Source organism: Chiloscyllium plagiosum, unplaced genomic scaffold (genome assembly GCF_037043375.1).
Source record: "Chiloscyllium plagiosum isolate Xiang-an unplaced genomic scaffold, Cpla_swu_hap1 HiC_scaffold_6, whole genome shotgun sequence".
In the NCBI taxonomy this organism is placed as follows: Eukaryota; Metazoa; Chordata; class Chondrichthyes; order Orectolobiformes; family Hemiscylliidae; genus Chiloscyllium; species Chiloscyllium plagiosum.
The window spans coordinates 128,939,058-128,966,859 of NW_028270144.1; the positions used below are offsets into that span (position 1 = coordinate 128,939,058).

The window sequence follows — 27,802 nt, forward strand, 5'->3', positions numbered from 1 at the left end:
ACAGGTTCCCACACTGTAGAGAATCTAATCTAATCTAATCTAAAAGGTTTATTTGGAAGCACTAGCTTTCAGAGCACTGCTCCTTCATCAGGTGTTTGTCCATCTGAAACAGCTCAAACTCCATGGGCACAATGGCCAAATGGGATTTAACCCTGTGCCCAACTGGCCATCAGCTTCCTGGTCAATGTCACGTGCTGGACAGAATGATTGACAGCCGGCCGGATCTGATGTCATTGACGGGCTGATCCCAGATGAGCGATTGAGCGAACCGGACCTGATGTCAGTGGGCGGGAGGTCTGGCGATGATTGACAGCTGCGGCGGACGGACGTCAGGGGTGGGTGGGCGTGACGTCAGGCGATTGACAGTCAGGGCGGACGGGATGTCAGTGCATGGGCGTGATACCTGGTGATTGACAGGCATGGGCGGATGTGACGCGGAGGTTGCTAGGCCCGATCATGTGATGGTGTAAATAGGGAGGCCGCGGCCTGTGCTCCTCCTGTTCCCACCATGGGCTGTTGTTATAGCAGCGAGGGCGACAGCAGCGAACAGGTGAGAGCCGCCCTCTAACACAATCCGCGTACCCACCTTCTCCTTCAGGTACCTGGCAGTATCACCTGGAACCTCATCCAACCCCCTGCAGGAGGCTGGTGCGACCCTTGAACTGGGGGAGCCTGGCCCCTCCGGTTTGGACTAGGGGCAGGGGCAGGGGCAGCGGCAGGGGCGGGGGGGGTTCTGGCCCCCCCTTGGAGTGGGGTTGGATAGTGTCCGGCGTTAACCACAACCCCCCCCCCCCCCCCCCAGGATTGCACGGGATGTCTGTGCGGCGAGGCAAAAGTGAGGCTGGAAACCAGAGTCTAGATCAGAGCGGTGCTGGAAAAGCTCAGCAGGTCAGGCAGCATCCGGGGAGCAGGAATGATGAAGGGCTTTTGCCCGAAACGTCGATTTTTCCTGCTCTTCGGGTTGTCTGTGCGGTTAACTGCCCCCACCCTTACACTGGGAGGGGGTGGTGCGTGGGGTTAAAACCCCTCCCTCCAATCTTTGGGTGATTATGTGGAATTTGTCTGATTTTTCAGGTGCTAAATGAATGCCAGTTTTTGTCAGCTGTGTTCACTGGCATATCTTGCTCTTCTGAAACTTTTTTTATTGCCCCTGGGGTGAGGGTGTGACTGGCTGAAGCTGATCTGCTTTTAAAACGCTGCAATATTTGTGGTTAAGGATTTTAATAGTGAGGGAATAGAACATAGAACAATACAGCACAGAACAGGCCCTTCGGCCCACGATGTTGTGCCGAACGTCTAACCTAGATTAAGCACCCATCCATGTACCTATCCAAATGCCGCTTAAAGGTCGCCAATGATTCTGACTCTACCACTCCCATGGGCAGCGCATTCCATGCCCCCACCACTCTCCTGGGTAAAGAACCCACCCCTGACATCTCCCCTATACCTTCCACCCTTCACCTTAAATTTATGTCCCCTTGTAACACTCTGTTGTACCCGGGGAAAAAGTTTCTGACTGTCTACTCTATATATTCCTCTGATCATCTTATAAACCTCTATCAAGTCACCCCTCATCCTTCGCCGTTCCAACGAGAAAAGGCCGAGAACTCTCAACCTATCCTCGTATGACTTCCTCTCCATTCCAGGCAACATCCTGGTAAATCTTCTCTGCACCCTCTCCAAAGCTTCCACATCTTTCCTAAAGTGAGGCGACCAGAACTGCACACAGTACTCCAACTGTGGCCTAACCAAAGTCCTGTACAGCTGCAACATCACTTCACGACTCTTGAATTCAATCCCTCTGCTAATGAACGATAATACTCCATAGGCCGCCTTACAAACTCTATCCCCCTGAGTGGCAACCTTCAAAGATCTATGTACATAGACCCCAAGATCCCTCTGTTCCTCCACCTGACTAAGAACCCTACCATTAACCCTGTATTCCGCATTCTTATTTGTTCTTCCAAAATGGACAACCTCACACTTGGCAGGGTTGAACTCCATATGCCACTCCTCAGCCCGGCTCTGCATCATATCTAAGTCCCTCTGCAGCCAACAACAGCCCTCCTCACTGTCCACAACTCCACCTATCTTCGTATCATCTGCAAATTTACTGACCCACCCTTCGACTCCCTCATCGAAGTCATCTAAGTGTGGTATTTGTAAGTCAGGATGATGTGTGGCTTGGATGGAGTGCTCTGTTAGATTAACCACATTCTCACCACTCACTGGGTGGACACCTTTCCTCTGAGTTCCCTGTTGGGATTGTATGACTGTTATGCCCTCCTCAAACCCTTGTAAACTCCTTTTTGACATTGCCTTTCACCATTCTATTCCTCAAGGAAATAGCAGGAGCAAGTAATAGGTCAGAAATTTTGTATTTGTACTATCTGGTTCTGCAGTTTGGTGAGAATGGAAAAGGTGGTCTGCTTTGAGAATCCATTTCTTGTTCACGCTGGTTTCTGAGGAGTTAATAACGCCACTTAGTTGCAGACAAGTAACCTGGGTAAACCGACTGATCATCATTGAGTAAATGAGCTCATTGTGTTACCTTGGAGAGCTGATCTCACTTATCATAAATTGACACTGCTGAACAACAAGAATGTCCAATTCTTTCTTTGGAAATCTGGAGTTTCCAATAGCAAGATATGGTGTGAGATTACTTGTTTCAGTGAAACAAATCGGGAGGAGTATTGAATGCTACAATATATGGTTAGGCTGGGTGATGTCTGTTTGGCTGGCACAAACAGGATGGGCTGAACAGCCTTTTTCTGTCCCTTCAACTTTCTATGATTTTTGAGGAAGTTGGAAAGAAGTGTTTGTATTTCTGTGACACAAGGGTAGTCTCCATTGCAAAATAGAAATGAGGTGACCAGATTTGTGCATGCTAAGATCCCCCCCCCCCCCCTCAAGAATTTCATTTTGCCCAGATAACTTTTTATTGTGCTGGTTGAGGGATAAATATGAGAGAACCAATAGTACCATGAAATCATTCACAGCTGCCCTCACAGGCAGCTGGGTCATTGGTTTAACATTTCATCTGATTTAATGCTCAAAGATGTAGAGAGGGACTGGATGCACATTCTCCTGACAGGTTCAGACACTATCCACGAAGTCACGACTGACCTTGCTGAGAAACCCAACCAAAGGTAGGGATTGCACCAATTTCAAGTGAAGTTTAAAATGCTGATGGCTAAGGGGACCGCGATGATGTTCATAAGTTAGATAGCATGTAGGTACAGCAAATAATTATGACAGCAATAGTATGTTAACCTTTATAACAAGACTATTGGATTACAGGAGGGAAGGTGTTTGCGTTGCTGTAATTGTAGAGAGTTTTGGTGAGACTATCCTTAATTATTTGTGTACAGTTTTTACCTCCATATTGAGGGAAGGATGTACGTAGAGGAGTACAATGGAGGGTCATTGGACAGATTCCTGGGATGGTGAGGTTGTCCTGTGAGGACTGTTTTAGGAGACTGGAGGAGTATGCTCTGTAGTATAGGAGAATGAAAGGTGAAAATTAGATGGATGAACAGAATAGATGAAGAATGTTTCCTCAGTCTCTGTCTAATTCGGGGACAGTGACTCAGACAAAGGGACAGGCCACTGAGAACTGAGGTAAGGAATTTCTGCACTCAAGATTGTCTTTAGAAATGTTTACCACAGGGAACTCTGGAATCTCAATCATTGAGCGAGTCATTCACCTCCTGCCTTCCCAAAACCTGCTCACCATGTACAAGGCACAGGTCACCTGCAAATCTCCCTCAAAGCCACTGGTCATTCTGGCTTGGAGATATCTCTGCTCCTTCATTGTCGTGGGGTCAAAATCCTGGAACACTCTCCCTAACAGCATTGTGGATCAACCCACAGGTCATGGACCGCAGAAATCACCTTCTGAAGCGCACTGAGGGATGGGCAATAAATGCTGGCCCAACCAATAATACCCACATAATTAGCAAATAAAAGAATTCATCACAGAAATTGACAAATTTCTAAATATTAAAGATGTTGGGGATAATACATTATTGCAGGAAAATGGCACTGGTGTAGTAAATCAACCATGATCTAGACAAATGATGGAGCAAGCATTAAAGGCTTCATGGCCAATCTTCTATTTCCTCTATTCTTGATCATAGGTTACAGCACAGTGTCCATTCAGTCCCTTGTGTCCATGCCAGCTCCCTGGAAAAACATCTTAGTTTGTTGCACTCTTCCATCCTTTGCCCACAGCAGTACAAACTTTGCCCCTTCAGGTGCATATCTAATCCTGTTCTGAAAGACGATTGAATCTGTCTTCACTATATTCCCAGACAGTGTCTCTCAGATCCTAGTCACTCGTTGCATAAGAAAGCCTTTCTTCATCCAGATTCGGAACTGAATTGGATCACTTGGCTTCTTGAAGCTATTCTACTTCATTGCATCCCCTTAAATCCCATCATTATCCTCCACAGTTCACAATGCTTGTAAGATTTGTATCATATGCTGTATTTGAAATTCTACTCAACGCAGCCAAGTTAGGTTCCCTAATATGTCAAAAGCACTAGCTGGGCACTGACTCTGGGAATCCCCATTATGAACCACCTTCCAGGACAAAATACGACTGTTGACTATTACATCCCATTTCCTGTCACTCAACCGAACTTCTATTCATTTATGTGTGGTGTTTTTTTTAATTCGAAACTTTATTGCTGGAACAGCACAGCAGGTCAGGCAGCATCCAGGGAATAGGAGATTCGACGTTTCGGGCACAGGGCCCATTCCTGAAGAAGGGCCTGTGCCCGAAACGTCGAATCTCCTGTTCCCTGGATGCTGCCTGACCTGCTGTGCTGTTCCAGCAATAAAGTTTCAACTTTGATCTCCAGCATCTGCAGACCTCACTTTCTCCCCTTTTTTTTTAATTCCACAGGCCTCAACTTTGGCCGGATTGTTTTGTGGCACTTTATGAAATGCTCTTTTTTTTTTGAAGCCCATGTAACTATCAACCCTGTTGGTTACTTCTTTAAATCCTCAATGGTAATTAAATGTACAATAAAGTCTGGAAATGCTCTTCAGATCAGGCAGCATCTCTGGAGAAAGATTTAATGTTTTATTAGAACCAAACTCAATTTGCATGCAGCATTTTTAATTTTTCCACAGTCACCTGAATGTGTTAACTTTGTCCTGGCCTCCAGTCTGGATGGGTGGGTGGTTGTCCGTTAACTTGTCATTTATCTCGAGGGTTGGAATATAAAAGCACCGTTGTGCTACTGAGACTTTATAAAGCTCTGGTTAGGCCCCATTTGGAGTACTGTGTCCAGTTTTGGTCCCCAAACCTCAGGAAGGACATACTGGCACTGGAGCGTGTCTAGCGGAGATTCACACGGATGATCCCTGGAATGGTAGGCCTAACATACGAGGAACTGCTGACGATCCTGGGATTGTATTCATTTGGAGTTTAGAAGATTAAGGGGAGATCTAATAGAAACTTACAAGATAATACATGGCTTGGAAAGGGTGGATGCTAGGAAATTGTTTCTGTTAGGCGAGGAGACTAGGACCCGTGGACACAGCCTTAGAATTAGAGGGGGTAAATTCAGAACAGAAATGCGGAGACATTTCTTCAGCCAGAGAGTGGTGGGCCTGTGGAATTCATTGCCGCAGAGTGCAGTGGAGGCCGGGACGCTAAATGTCTTCAAGGCAGAGATTGATAAATTCTTGATGTCACAAGGAATTAAGGGCTTCGGGGAAAATGCGGGTAAGTGGAGTTGAAATGCCCATCAGCCATGATTGAATGGCGGAGTGGACTCAATGGGCCGAATGGCCTTACTTCCGCTCCTATGTCTTATGGTCTTATGGATTATTGTTTCTCATAGCCTTTCTACTACTGGTGTTAAACACACTGACCAGTAATTGCAGGACTTCCTTTTGAGTCCCTCTTTGAACAAGAGTGTAGCATTTGCAGTTCTCTAGTCCTTTGGCACCACCCCTGTATCTACAGAGGATGGGAAGGTTATTGCAACTGTCTGCAATTTTCTTTATTTCTCTCCTTATTTGTGGACACATCTAGTCCTAGTATCTGATTTCTAATACTTCCTCTTCATCAGTTTTAGCCTATTTTGTCACAACTGCCTTCACTTTGGCACTCTCGCAGCGTTTCTTTCCCTTTGTAAAGAATGGCAGGCATCCTATCCATGCCCTTTAACTTGGTCACTAATTATTCAGTCGCCCTTTTGGGGCCCATCCCTACTCTTCTGTTTGCATACTTGTCAAAGTCTTTTGGATTTATTTTTGTTAGCTGCTGATCTTGTGTTGACTCTCTGCTTCAAATATATGCAAAGGAAGAGAGGCTAAAGGCCTCAGAGAATGAGGCTGCGGGAATAATAATGGGAAAGCAGGAAATGGCAGAAGAGTATACTTAAGAGGGGAATCAGGAGGGCAAAACGGGACATGAGATAGCTTTGGCAAATAGAATTAAGGAGAATCCAAAGGGATTTTACGAATACATTAAGGACAAAAGGGTAACAAGGGAAAGAATAGGGCCCCTCAAAGATCAGCAAGGCAGCCTTTGTGTGGAGTCGAGGGAGATACTAAACAAGTATTTTGCATCAGTGTTTACTGTGGAGAAGGACATGGAAGATATAGAATGTGGGGAAATAGATGGTGACATCTTGAAAAATGTCCATATTACAGAGGAAGTGCTGGATGTCTTGAAATACAAAGGTGGATAAATCCCCAGGACCTGATCAGGTGTACCGTAGAACTCTGTGGGAAGCTAGGGAAGTGATTGCTGGGCCCAGGCCCCTTGCTGAGATATTTGTATCATCGATAGTCACAGGTGAGAAGCTGGAGGTCAGCAAATGTGCCACTATTTAAGTAAGGTGGTAAGGACAAGCCACGGAGCTATAGACCAGTGAGCCTGACGTCAGTGGTGGGCAAGTTGTTGGAGGGAATCCTGAGGGACAGAACGTACAGAGGAAACTCGATTATCTGAATACCAATTATCCGAATATCGGATTATCTGAATGAGATCTCGAGGTCCCGATAGAAACATTACATCAAAGACGTATGTCCAGCAGTGATAGTGTCTTTTGTTGACCGTAATTAAACAGGCGCCGTCTTCAAATGACTGACCTCCCGCGCGCCCCCACATTTTCCCTGGAATTCTACAGACCCCCCCCCCCCCCCCCCAAGCACACAGACGCACAGTCAAAAATTTGCAGTAACAAGTTGTGTGTGTGTGTCTGTGCACTATTTGGAGACTTATCCCACAAATGGTGTGAAGTCCGGATGCCCCGGAGAGGGGTTGGGGGTGGGGGCTCGCATGCTTTGTGCTGGGGGCGGGGGGGCCGGTGTTGGCCGGGTTTCGTGGTGGGGGCGGGGTGCTGTTGTTGGACCAGCTTGAAGGTGGGGGAGTTGGGTCAGGGAGTCATGTGCTGTGTGCTGCTGCAGTCTCCTTTAAAACTTGGAGGAAAGACATTTAATTGATTTTCCAAATAATTGATTATCCGAATGAAATAGTGCCTGCCCATCATGTTCGGATAATCGAGTTTCCACTGTACATGTATCTGGAAAGGCAATGACAGATTAGGGATAGTCAACATGACTTTGTGCGTAGGAAATAATGTCTGTCATGTGATCTATATGGACTTCAGTGAGGCTTTCGACGAGGCTCCCCATGGGAGACTGGTTAGCAAAGTTAGATCTCATGGAATACAGGGAGAACTAGCCATTTGGATACAGTGGAGCAGTAAAATCGACGTTTCGGGCAAAAGCCTGATGAAGGGCTTTTGCCCAAAACGTTGATTTTGCTGCTCCTCAGATGCTGCCTGAACTGCTGTGCTCTTCCAGCACCACTAATCCAGAATCTGGTTTCCAGCATCTGCAGTCATTGTTTTTACGTATTTGGATACAGAACTGGCTCAAAAAGGTAGAAGACAGTGGTGGTGGAGGGTTGTTTTTCAGACTGGAGGCCTCTGACCAGTGGAGTGCCACAAGGATAGGCGCTAATTCCTCTACTTTTCGTTATTTATAAAAATGATTTGGATGAGACCTTAAGAGGTATAGTTATTAGATTAGATTCCCTACAGTTTGGAAACAGGCCCTTTGGCCCAACAAGTCCACACCAATCCTTTGAAGAGTAACCTACCCAGACCCATTTCCCTCTGACTAATGCACCTAGCACTCTGGGCAATTTAGAATGACCAGTTCACCTGGCCTGCTCATCTTTGGACTGTGGGAGGAAACCGAAGCACCTGGAAGAAACCAATACAGACATGGAGAGAATGTGCAAACTCCACACAGACAGTCGTCCGAGGCTGGGATCAAGCCGGGGTCCCTGGTGCTGTGAGGCTGCAGTGCTAACCTCTGAGCCACTGTCCTGCCACATGTTTGCAGGTGACACCAAAATTGGAGGTGTTGTGGACAGCGAAGAAGGTTACCTCAGATTACAACAGAATCTTGATCAGATGAGCCAATGAGCTAAGGAATAAGAGATGGAGTTTAATTTAGATAAATGTGAGGTGCTGCATTTTGGGAAAGCAAATCTTAGCAGGACTCATACACTTGATGGTAAGGTCCTAGGGAGTATTGCTGAACAAAGAGACCTTGGAGTGCAGGTTCATAGTGGAATCGCAGGTAGATAGGATAGTGAAGAAGGCATTTGGTATGCTTTCCTTTATTGGTCAGAGTATTGAGTACAGGAGTTGGGAGGTCACGTTGCAGCTGTACAGGATGTTGGTTAAGCCACTGTTGGAATATTGCGTGCAATTCTGGTCTCCTTCCTATCGGAAGGAAGTTGTGAAACTTGAACGGGTTCAGAAAGGAATTACAAGCTGTTGCTATGGTTGGAGGATTTGAGCTATAGGGAGAGGCTGAACAGGCTGGGGCTGATTTTCCTGGAGTGTCGGTGGCTGAGGGGGTGACTTTTATAGAAGTTTATAAAATCATGAGGGGCATGGATCGGATAAACAGACAAAGTCTTTTCCCTGGGATCGGGGAGACCAGAACACAAGGACATAGGTTTTTAGGGTGAGGGGAGGGAAAGATATAAAAGAGACCTAAGGGGCAACGTTTTCACATAGAGGGTGGTACGTGTATGGAATGAGCTGCCAGAGGAAATGGTGGAGGGTAGTACAATTGCAACATTTAAAAGGCATCTGGATGGGTTTATGAATAGGAAGGGTTTGGAGGGATACGGGCTGGGTGCTGGTAGGTGGGACAAGATTGGGTTAGCATATCTGGTCGGCATGGACGGGTTGGACCGAAGGGTCTGTTTTCATGCTGTACATCTCTATGACTTGACAGTAGATGTGAAGAGGTTGTTTTTTTCCCTGGTCTAGGACCAGAGGGCACTTCTCAGAATAGGGAGTCGCCCTTTTAAGTCAGAGCTGAGAAGGAATTTCTTGAGGATAGTAAATTTGTGAAAATCTTCACCACAGAGGGCTGTTGAGGCTGGGACAAGTGTATTTAGTGCTGAGATAGACAGATTTGTATTCAGTAAGGGAATAGTGTTATGGGGCAAAGGCAGGAAAATAGAGTTATCAGATCTCATTGATTGGTGGAGTAGACTCTGGCTGGATGGCTTACTTCTGCTCCTATATGTTTATAATCTCTGTCCCTCTTCTTTTCTTTCCTTACCTCCCTGTGAATGTTACACGAGCAGCCAGCTTTGGAAGTACCCCCCCCCCCCCCCCCCCCACCAATTTTGGGGGTAGATGGGAAAGTAGAAGCCATGAGAGTCAGCGAATGGCAGAGCAGGCTGGTGAGGCTGAATGGCCTACTGCTAGTTCATGTTTTAACTCCTCTCAAATAACTGAGCTTGATACTCTTCCCCCAAATCAGCATACTGCAGATCTGAAATTGGAAATCCGAAACAGAAGCATAAAAGCTGGAAATATTCAGCTGGTTCAACAGCATCTGTAGGGAGAAACATTGCAGATCAAGACCTTTCATCAGAAACTGTTGTGTTTGGAGTATTTTTTTCATTGAAGCTATTACCTTGCAGGCATTCTGGGGTGGGCCATAATTACCAGCCTTGTTACAAATGTCCACATCACAAGAACAAACAAAAGGCAGGCTTGGGTTTTCTGTTGGTTTTTCATTTTTTTTTAACCAAAAGTGACAATGGTTCCCTGGATTGCTTATCCAGGGGAGGCAATGGCCTCGTGGTATTATCACTCGGCTATTAATCCAGAGACCCAGGTAATGCTCGGGGGACCTGGGTTCGAATCCTGGCACAGCAGATGGTAGAATTTGAATTCAATAAAGATCTGGAATTAAAAAGTCTATTGGTGAGCATGAATCCATTGTTGATAGTTTGAAAAACTCATCTGGTTTAGTAATGTATTTTAGGGAAGGAAACTGCCATCCTTCTGTGGCCTAGCCTACATGTGACTCCAGACCCACAGCAATGTGGTTGACTCTTTAACTGACCTCTGGGCAATTAGGGAGGTGCAATAAATGCTGGCTTAGCCAGCAATATCCTTGTCCAATGAATAAATGAATAAAAGTTGTTGAATCCCGGTAGTAATATTTGTCAATCTCATGGGCTTTTTTAAGGACCTGTTCTGAAAACATTGTTGCACAGTGCCTTGTGAACAGAAAGTTGGGATTTCTCAAGCCACAGCAGAGACTTGAGTGCCACAACCTGGCTGACGCTCCCAGAGCTGCTGTTACAGTCCTGAGGTTTATAGCATGGAAAGAGTAGTTAAGGTGTATGGTACACTGGCATTTATCAGTTGCGGTACAGATTCTAAGAGCAGGGAGGTTATGTTGGCACTGTACGTTGGATAGGCCACAGCTGGAGGATTGGGTGAAGTTCTGGTTGCTGCAATGTCGGAAGATGGGATTATATTGGAGGGGGTGCAGAGGGGATTCACCAAGATATGAATTCACCAGGGATGGAGCAGTTAAGCTATGAAGAGAGGCTTCAAGAAAAATCTGGAAAATTCAGGTTTTTTTTAATCAATTGAATTGATTAATTTTCTCCTATGAAGTATCCTTAAATTCTGTCAACTGCCCTAATGGGGTTTGAGCTGCTCTTTCCACAGCATTAGTCGCCCTCTCCCTCTGTAGCTAGGGCCTGGGGCTGTGTTGATGATCAGTGTACCCACTGTCTTCGCTGCTGTGAGGAACCTTGAGATCTAAGTGCTGCAGTGACCTCTAGGACTGGAGGCCAATACCGATTGCAGTGCACAGATCATCACAGCAGCTGTGTGTGGGGAAGTCTTTTGTTTTTGTCATGTTGATGAGTGCGGATTGAAGGTGTTTGCGATGTTGAGCCTGAATAATCCAGTGCTCCTGTTTTGTATTTTTCCCGTTCCCTGTTTCCAGGATCGTGAGGAAGGAAAACCGCTCCTTATCCCTGTAGCCAACGCTGCCAGCAAATCATCGGGTGGCACTGACCCCGACTACCGCAGTATTCCTTCCCGCTTCCCAGATGAACAAGCTCTCCTTAACACTATTCTCAGCAAAACAGCACAGTGAGTACTGACCTTCTGAGTATGTGCAGGGACAGAGGGGGCCCTGAGGGAGAAAGCAAATGCATAAATCTATCTGCTTTGGGTGAGGGCCTCAGTTTCCAGTTCCATTCTGTTCCATGTTCACCGATAGCAGCCATTTCAGCATTTGGCCCCAGTGCCCTTAACTTGATTTTCAGGAGGATTGGCTATGATTCCTGACTGTACTAGGACCAGTGTGAGTGTGGCATACCCCACACACCAGCTCCTATGTGTGGCCCACAGCTGTTTGTATTTACAGGCCTTAGGATTAACCATTTGGCCAAGGTTTTTGGGAGCTGTCAGCAATTTGCTTTCTCTCCAATCTGTACCCCTTGTGCGCTGTTACCAGATACATTGCCTGGATCCTATGTTTGTCTGTGCTTATGACAGGTGTTGGACTCGTGACATGAGAGCAAGAAATAGCATTGCAGTCACCGCCCTCCTTAAGCAAAACTGCAAATAGTTGGTTTGGCATTGCAGAACTTGAGTATTACTGATCAAACACCTGTTTAGTTGAAGCTTTTTGCACTTTGCAAGAAATAAGTTAAACGGGAAAACATTTATACTTGAGAGGAGAGTGCTGATTGGTTGGCAACTGAACTCTGACTGACAAAGGTTTTGCTGTGGAGGATATGGCTGTTTGATGATTGACAGCTTTACTGCCAAGCACTGTTTTAATTTTATACCAGGCAGTTGAATGTGGTCAAGGTAACTCTGACAGGAGCAATGAGCTGGAAATCGAGCCGTATTACTTCAAAAGCTGTACCAAAATGTCTAATTTAATCACCAAAATTGGTCAGTGTTTCTCCCTATTAGTGCAACCTAGAACAAAAGACTTTGATTAGGTTTCTTCAATAAACTCACCAACAACATGCATTCTAATTAAGAAATATAATCTTACGATAGATAGCAAAACCTGTCATCAAATAAACTGTTTTGGATTATAAACAGGATTATACTATATCCCCTTATCACAAACTCTCAGGTTCATACAGCAATTGGAGAAGACTAGCCAGCTCTGCAGTATAAGTGGGAAAGAATAGACAAAAATGGAAGAATACCCAATAGGTTAAGGTTTTGAATGCAGAAGATAGAATGTGTTTCTAACACTTTTTTTTTTAAGTGAACCAGAGAATGACTGTCGTCTGTCCTGTTAAACTGAAACCGAGTGTGAATACATGTTCTTTCTGTCTGTGAAGAAGGCCCTGTATGGTATTAGATATAGCTGCCAGTACATGTGTGTGCTATGCTGAACTTGACTGGCAATCCTAAATTGGTTATCAGTATAATATGTTGGACGTTCTGGACAACATTTGCTCAATAATTCTAATGCAGAATCGAATCTAGTGTTGGATCCTGCTTTCAGTTTTGCAAGCATGGGCTGGCTGAACGTGATCAGTCCCTTGCCTGTTGTAAACTGTTTGCTGTTTGATACATTCCTCTAGTGTTGGCATGCACTTTGCATTTCATTGTTTTCTGTTTTCAGGTTTTGATGAACATATTTTTTCCAATTGTCCATTTTCTGACCCAAGGATCAATGACCTTCATCCTGCCCTCAATGTAACCAGTTGAGTTTTATTTCCTTGCCCTTATAGCCCTTTCTGTGTTTGGTCTTAACCTAGCGCACCCCTGAAATCACAGCAGCTGGCAGTGAGGGAATATGGTGGTGATATCACTGAGCAGTCTAGAGGCTCAGGCTAATGTTCTGGGGACATGGATTTGAATCCCACCATGACAGCTGGTGAAATGGTAAATTCAATTTAATCTGGAGTTGAAAAGCTAGTCTGTTTATAGTCACCATGACAGTTAAAATGTTTTAAAGGATTTCTAGTTTTAAATAGCTTTTAAAATCGTATCTGGTTCACTAATATCCTTCAGAGAAGGAAATCTGTTGCCCTTAACCATTCTGATCTACATGTGACTCCAACCCACAGCAATGTTGTTGACCATTATATGCCTTTATTTCAAGGAGAGTTAAGGGGCCAACAAATATTGACCTTGCCAATGTCGCCCACATCCCATGAAAGAATAAAAAAAAAGCCCATTGGATCATGGCTGATCCAATAATCCTCAATCCACTTTCCTGCCTCTTCCCCATTAACCTTGATTCCTTTATTAATTAAAGCTCTACTGTGAACCTACTTCACAGTCTAGTCTCTGCAGTATTTAATTCCACAGATTCACAAGCCTCTGAAAGAACAAATTCATCCTCATTTAAGTCTTAAATGAGCCCTTATTCTGAGATGATGCCCTCTGGTCCCAGTCTCTCCCACAAGGGCAAACAATCTTTCTGCATCTACCCTGTCAGACCTCTAAGAATCTTGTAGTTTTAAGTAAGGTCTTCCCTCATTCTTCTAAACTGCAATGTTGTCCAGTCTATTCACCTATCCTCCTAAGAAAATCCCTCTACACTTGGCATCAACTTCGTGGACCTTTTTTCTCAAATGCCTATAATGCCAGTATGCATCCCTTTAGGTAAAGGGATCAAAACTGTTCATAGTATTCTAGATGTGGTCTAATTAGTGTCTGTGTAGTTTTAACCAGCCTCTTCAACTTTTAAACACCATTCCCTTTCAAATAAAGGCCCACAGTCCATTTGGTGTCCCTACTACTTTGTGAACATACATGCCAGCATTTTATACAGGGTTAGATGGAGAACATAGCTTCCTCCACACTGTCTCCATCAAACACTCCCAGGACAAGTATAACAACAGGTTAGATACAGAGTAAAGCTGCCTCTATTCATTTAAACTGAAAGTAGAACTCTTGCTACACAGTCCCCATCAAATACTCCTATGACATGGTACAGTATGTGCCAAATACAGAGTAAAGCTCCTTCTACTCTTTGAAACTGAAAGTAAAGCTCTCAACACTGTCTCCATCAAACACTCCAAGCACAGTTAAATACAGCTCCCTCTATCCTTTTAAACTGACAATAAAACGGTTTTGCATTGTTCCTGTTGAATGCTCCCAGGGCAGGACAGCATGGGTTAGGTACAGATTAAAGTTACCTCTACTTTTTTAAACTGGAAGTAAAGCTCCCTTGTCATTGTCCCCATTAAACACTCCCACGACACAGACAGCATGGGATGGCTACAGAGTAAAGCTGTCTCTTTACAGATCCAATCAAACGTTCCTAGAACACACATGGCAATGTGTTAGATACAGTCTAAAGTTGTCTACTCCTTAAAACTAAAATTTAAAAAATAAATGTTCCTCTACTCTTTTAAGCTGAAAGTAAAGCTCCGTGGACACTGTCCCCATCAAATAATCTCAGGAGAGTTAAAGCACAGGGTTTAGATACGTGGTAAAGCTCTGCCTCCGAACCTCCCCATCAAACATTCTCAGGATAGGTACGGCATGGGATTAAGTACAATTTTTTTTTTGCTCTTTCCAAACCTCAGCCTTTTGTGTCCTGCGTGCAAGTAATTTTTCTGTTGGAGATGCATCAATTGTGAAGATAACTTTGTGTTGAATTCTGGACATATTAAATGTAACTCTGTTGGTCCATTCCCATTGAGATATGAGCCTGGGTTAGTGGAAAGTCTTCTAACCAATTACTGAGATACAGGAGAAAGTCAATAGAGGACAAACATTCAAGATGCCAGACTGAAAAGAAAGTTGCTAAGTGAGAAATAGAAATTACAAGAAAAATTGACCAAGCTGACCATCTTTTCTCTATCACTTGATAGAGGAGTTTCAGATGACAAGGTTGTTCCCTTGGAAAGGTATAGAGAAAATGTTTGCTGCTTTTTGAAAACGTATGTAAAGTAGCACAGACTAACAAAGACTGCCCAAAGTTAAAAATCACACACCAGGTTATAGTCCAACAGGTTTAATTGGAAGCACATTAGCTTTCGGAGCGTCGCTCCTTCATCAGGTGATAGCGAAGGAGCGACGCTCCAAAAGCTAATGTGCTTCCAATTAAACCTGTTGGACTATAACCTGGTGTTGTGATTTTTAACTTTGTACACCCCAGTCCAACACCGGCATCTCCAAATAAGACTGCCCAAGACTGCAAAAAATTACAAAGTTGTGAATGCAGCCCAGTCCATTGTGAAAACCAGCCTTTCTTCCATTTGAGGTACAGTTAGTAAGTTTGCAGATGACACCAAAATTGAAGGTGTAGTGGACAGCGAAGAGGGTTACCTCAGATTACAACAGGATCTGGACCAGATGGGCCAATGGGCTGAGAAGTGGCCAATGGACTTTAATTCAGATAAATGCGAGGTGTTGCATTTTGGGAAAGCAAATCTTAGCAGGACTTATACACTGAATGGTAAGGCCCTAGGGAGTGTTGCTGAACAAAGAGACCTTGGAGTGCAGGTTCATAGCTCCTTGAAAGTGGAGTCGCAGATAGATAGGATAGTGAAGGCGACGTTTGGTATGCTTTCCTTTATTGGTCAGAGTACTGAGTACAGGAGTTGGGAGGTCATGTTGCGGCTGTACAGGACATTGGTTAGGCCACTGTTGGAATATTGTGTGCAATTCTGGTCTCCTTCCTATTGGAAAGATGTTGTGAAATTTGAAAGGGTTCAGAAAAGATTTACAAGGATGTTGCCAGGGTTGGAGGATTTGAGCTATAGGGAGAGGCTGAACAGGCTGAGGCTGTTTTCCCAGGAGGATCAGAGGCTGAGGGGTGACCTTTATAAAGGTTTACAAAATTGAGGGGCATGGATAGGGTAAATGGGCAAAGTCTTTTCCCTGGGGTCGGGGAGTCCAGAACTAGAGGGCATAGGTTTAGGGTGAGGGGGGAAAGATATAAAAGAGACCTAAGGGGCAACATTTTCACACAGAGGGTGGTACATGTATGGAATGAGCTGCCAGAGGAAATGGTGGAGGTTGGTACAATTGCAACATTTAAGAGGCATTTGGATGGGTATATGAATAGGAAGGATTTGGAGGAATATGGGCTGGGTGCTGGCAGGTAGGGCTAGATTGGGTTGGGATATCTGGGTCGGCATGGACGGGTTGCTCTCAAGGGTCTGTTTCCATGCTCTACCTCTGACTCTAATGAATCTAAATGGGAATTCAGGTGAAGCATCGTTATCCAGAGAGTGGGGAGGGTGGGTTGGTGTGAGTTGTGTAGATGCATTTAAAGTGAAGCTGAATAAATACAAGGAAGAAAGAAATGAAAATTTAAGCAGATGGTGCAATGCACTCGAGTGGCAGAAGACTCCTGTGGAGCATCAATGTCACCGTGGGCTAGTTGAGCTGAATGGCTTGTGCTATGTGAATTCTGTTTATTCTTGCTGACTACATACTCCTTATTTGGATATCCTTTGGGCTTTCAGGAATATTTGTTTGAGTTTTACATTCCTTCCTTCCTTTGTTTCTCTTGAAAGGGGCAGAAATGGGTGCGAGGTTGGGTGGAGATGTTAGCTTCCTTTTTGAAGCTGCTATGTAGATGGTACCAATTGTTCTCTTCCTGTGTGTATTTTTCTTTTGCTCCTGCATTTCTGTTCAGGCCATTCAACCAAACACACGCATGAGATGTTCAGAAGCAAGAATGAACACAGTCCCCTGCTGCAGCTTGCTAATGCACTTCTCCTTCCATCCCCAGTAATATCATCGATGTGTCGGCAGCAGATTCCCAGGGAATGGAGCAGCATGAGTACATGGATCGTGCACGACAGTACAGGTGAGGAATGGCTGCTTACCTTAAAGACCCTACCAACCTTCGCATAAACCAAATCATCCGCCACCTCCAAACAGATCCCACCACCAGGAATATATTTCCCTCCCCAACCCTTTTCCGCCTCCCGCAAAGACCGTTCCCTCCGTGACTACCTGGTCAGGTCAACGCCCCCCTACGACCCACCCTCCCATCCTGGCACTTTCCCCTGCCACCGCAGGAACTGTAAAACCTGCGCCCACACCACCTCCCTCACCTCTATCCAAGGCCCTAAAGGAACTTTCCACATCCATCAAAGTTTTACTTGCACATCCACTCATATCATTTATTGTGTCCGTTGCTCCCGATGCGGTCCCCTCTATATTGGGGAGACTGGGCGCCTCCGAGCAGAGCGCTTTAGGGAACATCTCCGGGACACCCGCACCAATCAACCACACCTCCCCCTCCCACTCGGCCGAGGACATGGAGGTCCTGGGCCACCTCCATCGCCGCTCCCTCACCACCAGACGCCTGGAGGAAGAACGCCTCATCTTCCGCCTCAGAACACTTCAACCCCAGGGCATCAATATGGACTTCAACAGTTTCCTCATTTCCCCTTCCCCCACCTCACCCTAGTTCCAAACTTCCAGCTCAGCACTGTCCCCATGACTTGTCCGGACTTGTCCTACCTCCATATCTCCTTTTCTTGCTATTCACTCCACCCTCTCCTCCCTGACCTATCACCTTCATCCCCTCCCCCACTCACCCATTGTACTCTATGCTACTTTCTCCCCACCCCCACCCCCCTCTAGCTTATTTCTCCACGCTTCAGGCACACTGCCTTTATTCCTGATGAAGGGCTTTTGCCCGAAACGTCGATTTTGCTGCTCGTCGGATGCTGCCTGAACTGTGCTCTTCCAGCACCACTGATCTAGAATCTGGTTTCCAGCATCTGCAGTCATTGTTTTTACCTCCTTAAAGATCCCCAAGTCAACAGATTCCCTTTTGGCCAAATGTACCAGATATGTTAAACCTGTGATACATGTTGGGCTAGAATTGTTTTGGATTTGCTGCTGGTTATGCTTGAGAACCCCATTGTTGCTTGTTGAAATAGAGACACTGGGAATGTTTACATCCGATTTTTCAAGTTTCATGACATAAAAGCAGAGGTCTGCCTTGAGTCTGCCTTGTCAGTCAGTGAGAATATGACTGATTTGATAAACCTCACTCCACATTCCTGCCTTTTCTCCTTTACCCTTGATTCTCTTATTGATTAACAATCTGTCTCAGCCTTGAATATACTGAATGACCCAGCCTTGATACCCCACCGTGATAAAGAATTCCACAGACACTCACCCCTGACGGAATAAATTCTTATTCATCTGTCTTGTATATGCAGCCCCTTATTCTGAGATGATGTCCTCTGGTCCTCGACTCTCCCACAAGGGAAACCACATCCACCCTGTCAAGTCCCCTTAGAATCTTGTATGTTACAACAAAATCAATTCCCAAACTACTCAATCTTTCCTCCTAAGACAGTCCCTCCATGCCTGGATCAATGCCAGACTGCCTCCAATGTCAGTCTGTCCTTCTTTCGATAAGGGGCCCAAATCTGTCTCCGTATTCCAAGTGTGATCTGCGTGGTTCCTTTAATGGTTTAGCAAGATTTCCCTATTTTTGTACTCCTTTGCTTTGAAATAAAAGCTAACATTCCCTATTACCTACTGAATTTGTAGGCTGTCTTTTTGATTTATGCACGATAACTCCCAGATGTTGTAGCTTTCTCTAGTTTGTTTTTCCATTTAAATAATCTTGACGACTCTATTCTTCCTGCCAAAGTGCATACCCTCATTTTCTCACACTATATTCTTTCTGCTAAGTTTTTGCCCAATTGCATTGCCTATATTTCTCTACAAAGAACTTCTGCAACTGCCACTCCAAGCTCCATATCATCCTGACTTGGAATTGTATCACCATTCCTTTGCTGTCAGAGTTAAAATCTGAAAACACCAGACTGCAGCATTTAAGAATTCAAGTCACCTGCACTTTCTTCAGGGCAACCAGGGATGGTCAATAAATTTGGCCCAGTCAGCAGTGCCCACATTCCAGCAGTCAGTTTCTCTTTAGAATTGTAATGTCAATTCTAAAATGCTACATTTTCCTGTAATTTGTCTGATGACTGATAAATGGCACCAATGCCAGTGGGATACTTTGTGACTAATGAGTTATGATCTGGATCATGCTACTGAAAAGGGTGGTCATAATAGATTCAATAATCCCTTTCAAAAGGGCACTGGACAAATTTGTGAAGGGAAATAGTTTCCATAGGTTGAAGTGTTGGATTCTAATTATTAAACTGTTCCTTCAAGGAGCTGCTTCAGGCACAATGGGTTGAGAGGCCTTCTGTATGTATGTTTTGAAGCAGAGATTGGTTACAACTTTCAGCTTTGGTTATTTTTGTCAGCACAAGGTTAGCGATGATCAGTGGATCGACACAGTGTAAGCGAGTCACCTCCCTGCCAACGTTGACCAGTCAACCACACCAGGTTTTGGCCAGTGAGCCCGTACCTCCTTCAGACATTCAGCAGGTATGTGACATTGCCACGCGAGCCAGCGAGGGAGCATGGTTGTGGGGAAGGAGTTGGGAGTGACTTCATGTGCTTATCATTCCTAACCATGGAATCACTTTCAGACACAAGGTTTGCAAAGGATGCTGTTTGCCTCCTGGTTGGGTGTTTGCTGGAGAGCAGGAGCATGCGTGTGTTCTGGAGTAATATTCTTTTGTAAGGGATGTGGGGAAGACCTTTCTCTTCCTTTAATTGCTGATAGCCTCTTTGATTGGTGGTCTGGGGGTTGGCCTGTTTACAAACTGAATATTGACATTACTGTGTGAACCAGTAAATTGGAAGTGGGGCAGGAATTCTGGTTTGAATTTAGTCAGAAATCTATTTACTTCTAGACTACAGTAATGTCTCCCCAGGGTGATCCATCCAGTATAGTGATGGAGTGGAGTGTGGATGATGTGATAAAATTAATCCCAGTCACTCATAGCAGTATGGCGCAATGAAGGGAGAATGCCAGGAGCAGCACCATGTGTTCCTAAATATGTGGTGCTAAACTTGTGAAACTACAAAGCAAGGACTCCTTGCATGCCAGACAGCAGAAGCAACGAGTGACAGACAGCATTATGTGATCTCTGTGATCATAGTTCTGCCACATCCAGTCTTGAATGGCAGTGTACAATTAAAACAGCTGACAGGTGGAGCATCCACAAATATCCCCATCCTCTGTGATGGAAGAACCCAGCACATCAGTGCAAAAGATGAAGCTGAAGCATTCACAACAATGTGAATTAGCTAGAAATACCCAATGGATGATCCATCTCAGCCTCTGCCTCTGCCGCCCAGTATCACAAATACCAGTCTTCATTCAAATAAAACAAAAAAAAAACCAAACACCGGAGATCTAAAACAGAAATTGCTAAAGAAACTCATGAGTTAGGCAATGGTCTAGTAGTATTATGGCCAGACCATTAAACCAGGGGCTTGGGTAAATGTACTGGATACCTGGATTTCAATCCCACCATGGCAGATGGTGGAATTTGAACTCAATAATAATCTGGAAATAAGAGTCTAATAATCACCATGAAACCATTGTCAATTGTTAGGAAGAATGATCTGGGTCACTCAGCCCTTTAGGGAAGGAAATGTGCCACCCTTACCTAGTCTGACCAACATGTGACTTCAAACTCATGGTAGTGTGGTTGACTTGACTCTTAACTGCCCGATGGGCAATAAATGCTGACGCAGCCAGTGATGCCCATATCCCATGAATGAGCTTTAAGATAAGGCCTGACGGCATCTGTGGAAAAAGAAACCGCTCACATTTCGAGTTTGATTAGTCATCAGAACTGTTTATTTTCAGCTGCTTTGTCAATGACCTTTCCTTTTCCCATGAAGTTCAGCACCAATCATCCCATTTCTGAATATTGCACATTCACAAACCCTCAGATGCCGAAGTGGTTAATGTTAAAATGCAGCATGATCTGGACAGTATCCAGGTTTGGGCTGACACGTAGTAACATTGACACCAGGCAATGATCATCACTATCAAGAGAGAATCTAAGTATTGCTCCTTGACAATCACCATCACTGAATATCCCAATATCAGCACCCTGGGGGAGGGGGGGTGTTACCGTTGAGCAGAAACTGAACTGGTCTTGCCATATGAATAATGGCTACAAGAGCAGTCAGAGGCTGGAATTCTGTCACAAGTAATCACCTCATGACTCCCCAAAGCCTGTCCACCATCAATAAGGGACAAGTCAGTCTGGATGGTGCAGTTCCAACAGCACTCAAAGCTTGACATCATCCAGGACAAAGCAGCCTGTTTGATTTTCATGACATTTGCCACTTCCAACATTCACTTGCTTCACCACCAATGTACAGTAGCAACAGTATATACCATCTACAGGATGCATTACAGCACTTCAAGACTCCACTGACAGCACTTTCCAACCTGTGACCTTTTACTACTCAGAAAGACAATGGCAGCCAATACATGGGAATACCACCACCCACAAGTTCCCCTCCAAGCCACTCATCCTATTGACTTGGAAATATGTTGCTGTTCCTTCAGTGTTGATGGATCAAACTTCCTCCCCTAACAACATTGTGGATATTCCTACATCTCAACGACTGCATTGGTTCAAAGTTCTTTGGCCCTCAATGTTGCGCCAATCCAAGCCCACCTAACCTACACTAGCCCACTATCCTCCATATGCCTATCCAATGCCCGTTTAAATGCCCATAATGAGGGAGAGTCCACCACTGCTACTGGCAGGGCATTCCATGAACTCACGACTCACTGAGTAAAGAATCTACCCCTAACATCTGTCCTATACCTACCACCCTTAATTTAAAGCTATGCCCCCTCGTAATAGCTGACTCCATACGTGGAAAAAGGTTCTCATGGTCAACCCTATCTAAACCCCTAAACACCTCTATCAAGTCACCCCTAAACCTTCTTTTCTCCAATGAAAACAGCCCCAAGTGCCTCAGCCTTTCCTCATACGATCTTCCTACCATACCAGGCAACATCCTGGTAAACCTCCTCTGCACCAGTTCCAGTGCCTCCACATCCTTCCTATAGTATGGCGACCAAAACTGCGCACAATACTCCAGATGCAGCCGCACCGGAATCTTATACAACTGCAACATGATCTCAGGACTCCGGAACTCAATTCCTCTACCAATTAAAGCCAGTACGCCATATGCCGCCTTCACCGCACTATTTACCTTGGTGGCAACTTTCAAAGATTTGTGTACATGGACACCAAGATCCCTCTGCTCATCCACACTACCAAGTATCCGACCATTAGCCCAGTACCCCGTCGTCTTGTTACTCTTACCAAAGTGAATCACCTCACACTTACCTACATTGAACTGCATTTGCCACCTTTCTGCCCAGCTCTGCAACTTATCTATATCCCGCTGTAACTTGACACATCCTTCCTCACTGTCAACAACTCCACCGACTTTCGTATCATCCGCAAACTTGCTCACCCAACCTTCTAGCCCCTCCTCCAGGTCATTTATAAAATTGACAAACAGCAATGGTCCCAAAACAGATCCTTGCGGAACACCGCTAGTAACTGCACTCCAAGATGAACCTTTACCATAACTACTACCCTCTGTCTTCTTCCAGCCAGCCAATTCCTAATCCAAACCTCCAACTCCCCCTCAATGCTAAACCTCCGTATTTTTTGCAGTAGCCTACCATGGGGAACCTTCTCAAACGCCTTACTAAAATCCATATACACCACATCTACCGCTTTACCATCGTCTACCTCCTTAGTCACCTTCTCAAATAATTCAGTAAGGTTTGTGAGGCACGATGCTGGTGTTTGGATGATGTCTTTGTGGGTGATTCTTGTATTTTGAATTGTTCTTTTTAAATTCCTGTTTTTCCTGTCTCAGATCTCTAAAATCGCTGCTTACGCATCAAGTGCTCTTTCCCAGATCAAAGTGGATGCCAAGGAAGAACTTGTGGTGCAGTTCGCAATCCCCTGATATCTGGACCTGCACCAGATCTGGTTCTGTGAAGACTTTAACATTGGGACTAACTATTCTCAGACAGCCCTAGAGACACCTTCGATGCCAGTGGGCATCTGCACCCGTAAATCACGCCTAGTTTTTTTTAATGAAGCTCCTTATGCTGTAAATTTAGCTGATTTGATTTTTCAAGATTGTGGGTTTTTTTTGAGTAAAAGCTTTAGGTGATTTATGACATGGAGAATTTGAGAAACACCGTTTACCTTCTTTTATCCACATTCTTTTTAATTTGATTTCTGCTACTCACTGACAGACTGTGTATAATTTTTCACCCTGAGGGATAGTGGGCATTTCATTTACTAAATATTGCACCCACCATTAACCTTTGTTCCCTGAAATACGTCCTTCTGTCATGAGATGTTCTTTGGCCTATTTTCCTGTTGAAGTAATATTTTTAATTTCTAATAATGGCTATTTCTGGGGGAGAAAAAACAGCGAACTGTTGGTCATGAATATGTTTGGAGTTGATTTTCTTTTTATACGTTTGACCTGGAGTGAGAATGGGTTCAGAGCATGTGTTGTGCTCAGGTAGTTGAGGCATATGTTGCGATGTGCTAGTGCAGGGGCTTAGCTGTGACTTGACTTGTTGCCACCACTCGTGCTCCTTATTTACTTAAAAGAAAACATTTCTTGAGTTCATTGTGGTTTGGGGGCAGATTTGAACAATTTAGTCGTCTGTTCGTGTTCTTATCTCCCATATTGCCCCAATTGAGTTTTGTCTGAGTTTATTTCAGCTTAGCCATGGGATTAGGGATCAATGTTGGAATGAGATCTCTTCTCCCCACCGTGCTAACTGAGGGGGCAGGCGATTGGAGCGAGATGATGTTGGTTCGTGGGCAGGGTTTTCCACAAGGAACATCTGTTAAGTTATCACCACTAAAACCACCTCTCGGCTATGCAGGCAACAACTAAATGGATTTGGTGGAAAGCTATCAGAAGCTGAACTGGGGGGTAATTTTGAGGGTGGTTGACATTAACGCACTTGCTCACTGTCTATCCTCGCTGAAGTCCTGATGGCAGTTATAAACTTGCATCCACTGACTCACCAGCTTGCCCCATTCACACTAATTAGCTGTGAATCTAAACCAGCTTCTTGGAATCTCATAAAAATGAATGAAAGATGTATTTTCGGGGCTTATAGGTTTAAAATATCCTGTTGAGGTGATTGTGTTTAAATCCTCCATAAAACAGTACACATTTGGCAGGCTGATGGCCTACAGATGTGAGTCTACTCTTTTTCTCCCCTGGGAATTCTATTGAAAATAATTATTTTAACTAATTTTAATTTAGTTTTGAAGATTTTTTCATAGATCCAGAAATCAGGCTTTAACTATTTGCTGTCTGTGGTTTCTGGGAGAGAATCCACTATTCTTGAAGGTATTTTAATTTACTGGATCCGTTGCTACCTGAATTACTTTAATTCTTTATTGCAATTCAAGCTTCAGAAATTGTGGCAAAGAATAGAGAATTGTTACTGCTCGTCCCCAAATCCCATTTTGTTTCCCTTTGCCTTTATAATCAGGTTTAAATTAGATTTGTACCAGTATCTGCTTGTTGGTCTTATGCCCCATTTACTCATCACATCCCTCTTTTCTCACATACCCTACTACTATTACTGCCAGTCATGCTTATTTTCAATGTTCTTTTCCAATTGATTTCCACGAATTAGCTAAAATCCAGGCATTTTAATTTATGGTTTTGACCCAGGATCCATGTTGTAAACAGCTTGTGGCACAACTTCTCTCGGGCGGGGGGGGGGGGGGGGGGTGTGGTGTTAGTTTGTTTCCTTGCACTGTTACTGTTACTGGATGCTGAGGATGGGAGGGCACGTGAAATTCAGCTGTTCACTAGGCACTTTTTTTTTTAAAAAAACTTCATTCACATACTGAGATGTTCAGTTCAACCTGGCCTCTACTTCAGTCACTTCCTGAGGGATAGGACACTTTGGGCTCAATTGGGTTAAGAATTTGAATTCAAACCAGATTCAGGTGACAGCCCTAACTTGAAGATTCTTCTACCCCACCTCTTCACTTCACCTCTTTTCCCAGTCATTTTCAGCTGTTTAATGTTTTGGGCTATTACTTTCTTACTTCCCACAATATCCTCCCTCTCTGAGGAATTCATTCACACTTCAACTGACCTCCATAGCGGGTCTGGTCTGGTCTGCATCGTGTTTTAGGCAAAAAATACTTTATAAACTGGAACTTTAAGACTTTTTTTCCTCTGCCTGCAGTGCAAATATTGTCTATGTAGAATTCAGCAGCTCATGCAGTAAAATCTACGTGTCTCCTATTGATTTCATGTTGGAATGATGTGATTTTTTTAAAAATGGGAATAAAATCAGATTTGACCTTGTGCTTAAACCCTAGTGAAACCTTTCTGCAGTCACCTTGTCTTGCCCTCCTTTTCGTGAAACGACCATTAGATTTCTTCAAAGCCAGCTTCAGATATCATATCAGCAACTGAATCTGTGCTGAGTTATCTGATCATGGCTGCTTATGGGAGACTTTTTTTGTTTGCTGTTGACCCTGGAATTTAGATGATCATACACCAGGAGGTTTCCTGTTTTCTCTGTGGTGATGACATGGGCTGACTTTGGGCTTGGGATTCATGTGTCGTGTATTTTATTGCTGCATAACCTGATGATTCCTGCTTTGTCCACTAAGCAGCCAATTCAGTGAGGTACCAGAGCCTGTGGAACATTGCTTGCCTACCTTCCTTTCTAGGTCAATTTGCTGGAGGAATGGAGGGAGAGGAGGAGCAGAGAGCAGCAATTGTTGCCACAGCATCTATTTAACAAATGGAAATATGAGTTTGTGCCTGGTATGTTGAGAAAAATGTGCTGAATTCAACCTGTTTGAATTGATCTGAAATAAACTTTCCAAGTATGTCATTTTTTTTTTTATTATTCTGTACACAGCATTCACTGACAAGGCCAACATTATTGCTCATCCCTAACTACCCTTGAACTGAGTGGCTTACTCTGCTCATCCAAAGGGTCAACCACATTACTGTGTGGGTTTGGAGTCACATACACCAGAACTCACAATGCCAGCAGATTTCTTTTCCTATAGGACATTGCTGAACAAGGTGGCTTTTAGAACAATATGGCTACTTCATAGTCACCATTAATAAGACTAGCTTTATGTTCCAAAATTGAATGGAATTTAAACTCCTCCAGATGCTGATCTGACTCCTTTTGGCTTCTGTGTCTCCTTAAAAAGCAAGAATATGGCATTTTAGCAAGAGATTTCTCACCTCAGCAGCTTTTTATGTTTCAGATTCTTCAGTTGTATTTGGAGAATTGCCCAATTTTTTCCCTTCAGTCCCATTTTAGTTGTTAAGAGCTATTGGATAGTGGGGTTAGATGGGTGGAGAGAAACACATGCACTCGGCCAGTTGGCGAACTCAGCCAGCTAAACTATTAGGTGTTCCTCTGCTCAGGAACAACCTTGCTCTCGAGTAGGTAAAAACAATGACTGCAGATGCTAGAAACGAGATTCTGGATTAGTGGTGCTGGAAGAGCACAGCAGTTCAGGCAGCATTTGAGGAGCAGTAAAATCGACGTTTCGGGCAAAAGCCCTTCATTAGGAATACAGGCAGAGTGCCTGAAGGGTGGAGAGATAAATGAGGATGGATATTTCTCCACCTTTCAGGCACTCTGCCTGTATTCCTGATGAAGGGCTTTTGCCCGAAATGTCGATTTTACTGCTCCTCAGATGCTGCTTGAAATGCTGTGCTTTTCCACCACCGCTCTCGAGTGCCTGCTGGTTTGTGGAGAACATGTGCTTTCCCATTCTTTTGAGATGAGAATTCATGCAATTCTCTCCCCATTGCCTTGAATTAGACAAGAAATAAATGGACCTTTTCCTTCATGCTTGGGTCTTTTAAACAGGTGAATTATTTTTAGTTCTTTTCCCAGACTTGCTCCTGATTTAAGCTTTCCCTGGATTAGTCTGCTTAACAGCAGATGCTTTTCTGGAACTTCAGAAAGTTCATTTTTGTAGAGTGTTTCAGTTAGCTGCATTTCAACTATGAATAATAAGCTTCCAAATTAAAGTCTCGATCCAGGATTTGAGCACAAAGTCTAAACTGACAATATAGCTGTAGTACAGACAGAATGCTGCATTGTTTGCAGTTGCCATTTCTCTGATGAGATGATAAACAGCCCTACTACCTGTTCAGATGGATGTAAAAATGAAACCCATGAGTGTTTTGAGGTAGAATTAGTGGCATTTTCCTTTGTCCTGGATCAACATCACAAAAACAGATTACTTGGTCATTATCACTGTTTGCTATTTGTGAGAGCATACTGTGCATAAACTGCCTCATTTACAACATAACTGTAATTAAACTTCAAAAGTACTTCATTGGCTGTGAAGTGTTTCACTGACCAGTGGCCATGAAAGATGCTATATAAATGGAAGTCACTTAAAGATCCAATTGATCTGGAGGGTTGATTAAATGTGTTTCCTGCACCTGGACTTAAAATAAATTAAAGGAAGTGAGAACAAAATGTTTTTTTTTTAAATAGCAGAATTGCCAGGGAGCTGGGGAGTTTGATATGAATGTTCAGCAAAGCAAGCTGTTCAGCT

The 27,802-nt window shown here is 44.2% G+C and overlaps 1 protein-coding gene across 1 annotated transcript; it reads left to right on the forward strand.

The window, feature by feature from the left end:
- Nucleotides 1-411: 411 nt before the first annotated feature.
- Nucleotides 412-26,100, forward strand: lamtor1 (late endosomal/lysosomal adaptor, MAPK and MTOR activator 1). Its single transcript, XM_043692527.2, has 5 exons — nt 412-550; nt 11,314-11,462; nt 17,044-17,121; nt 19,559-19,682; nt 23,073-26,100. Exons 1-5 carry the CDS (start codon nt 509-511, stop codon nt 23,163-23,165), a joined length of 486 nt encoding a protein of 161 aa, XP_043548462.1. The 5' UTR covers nt 412-508; the 3' UTR covers nt 23,166-26,100.
- Nucleotides 26,101-27,802: the final 1,702 nt, after the last annotated feature.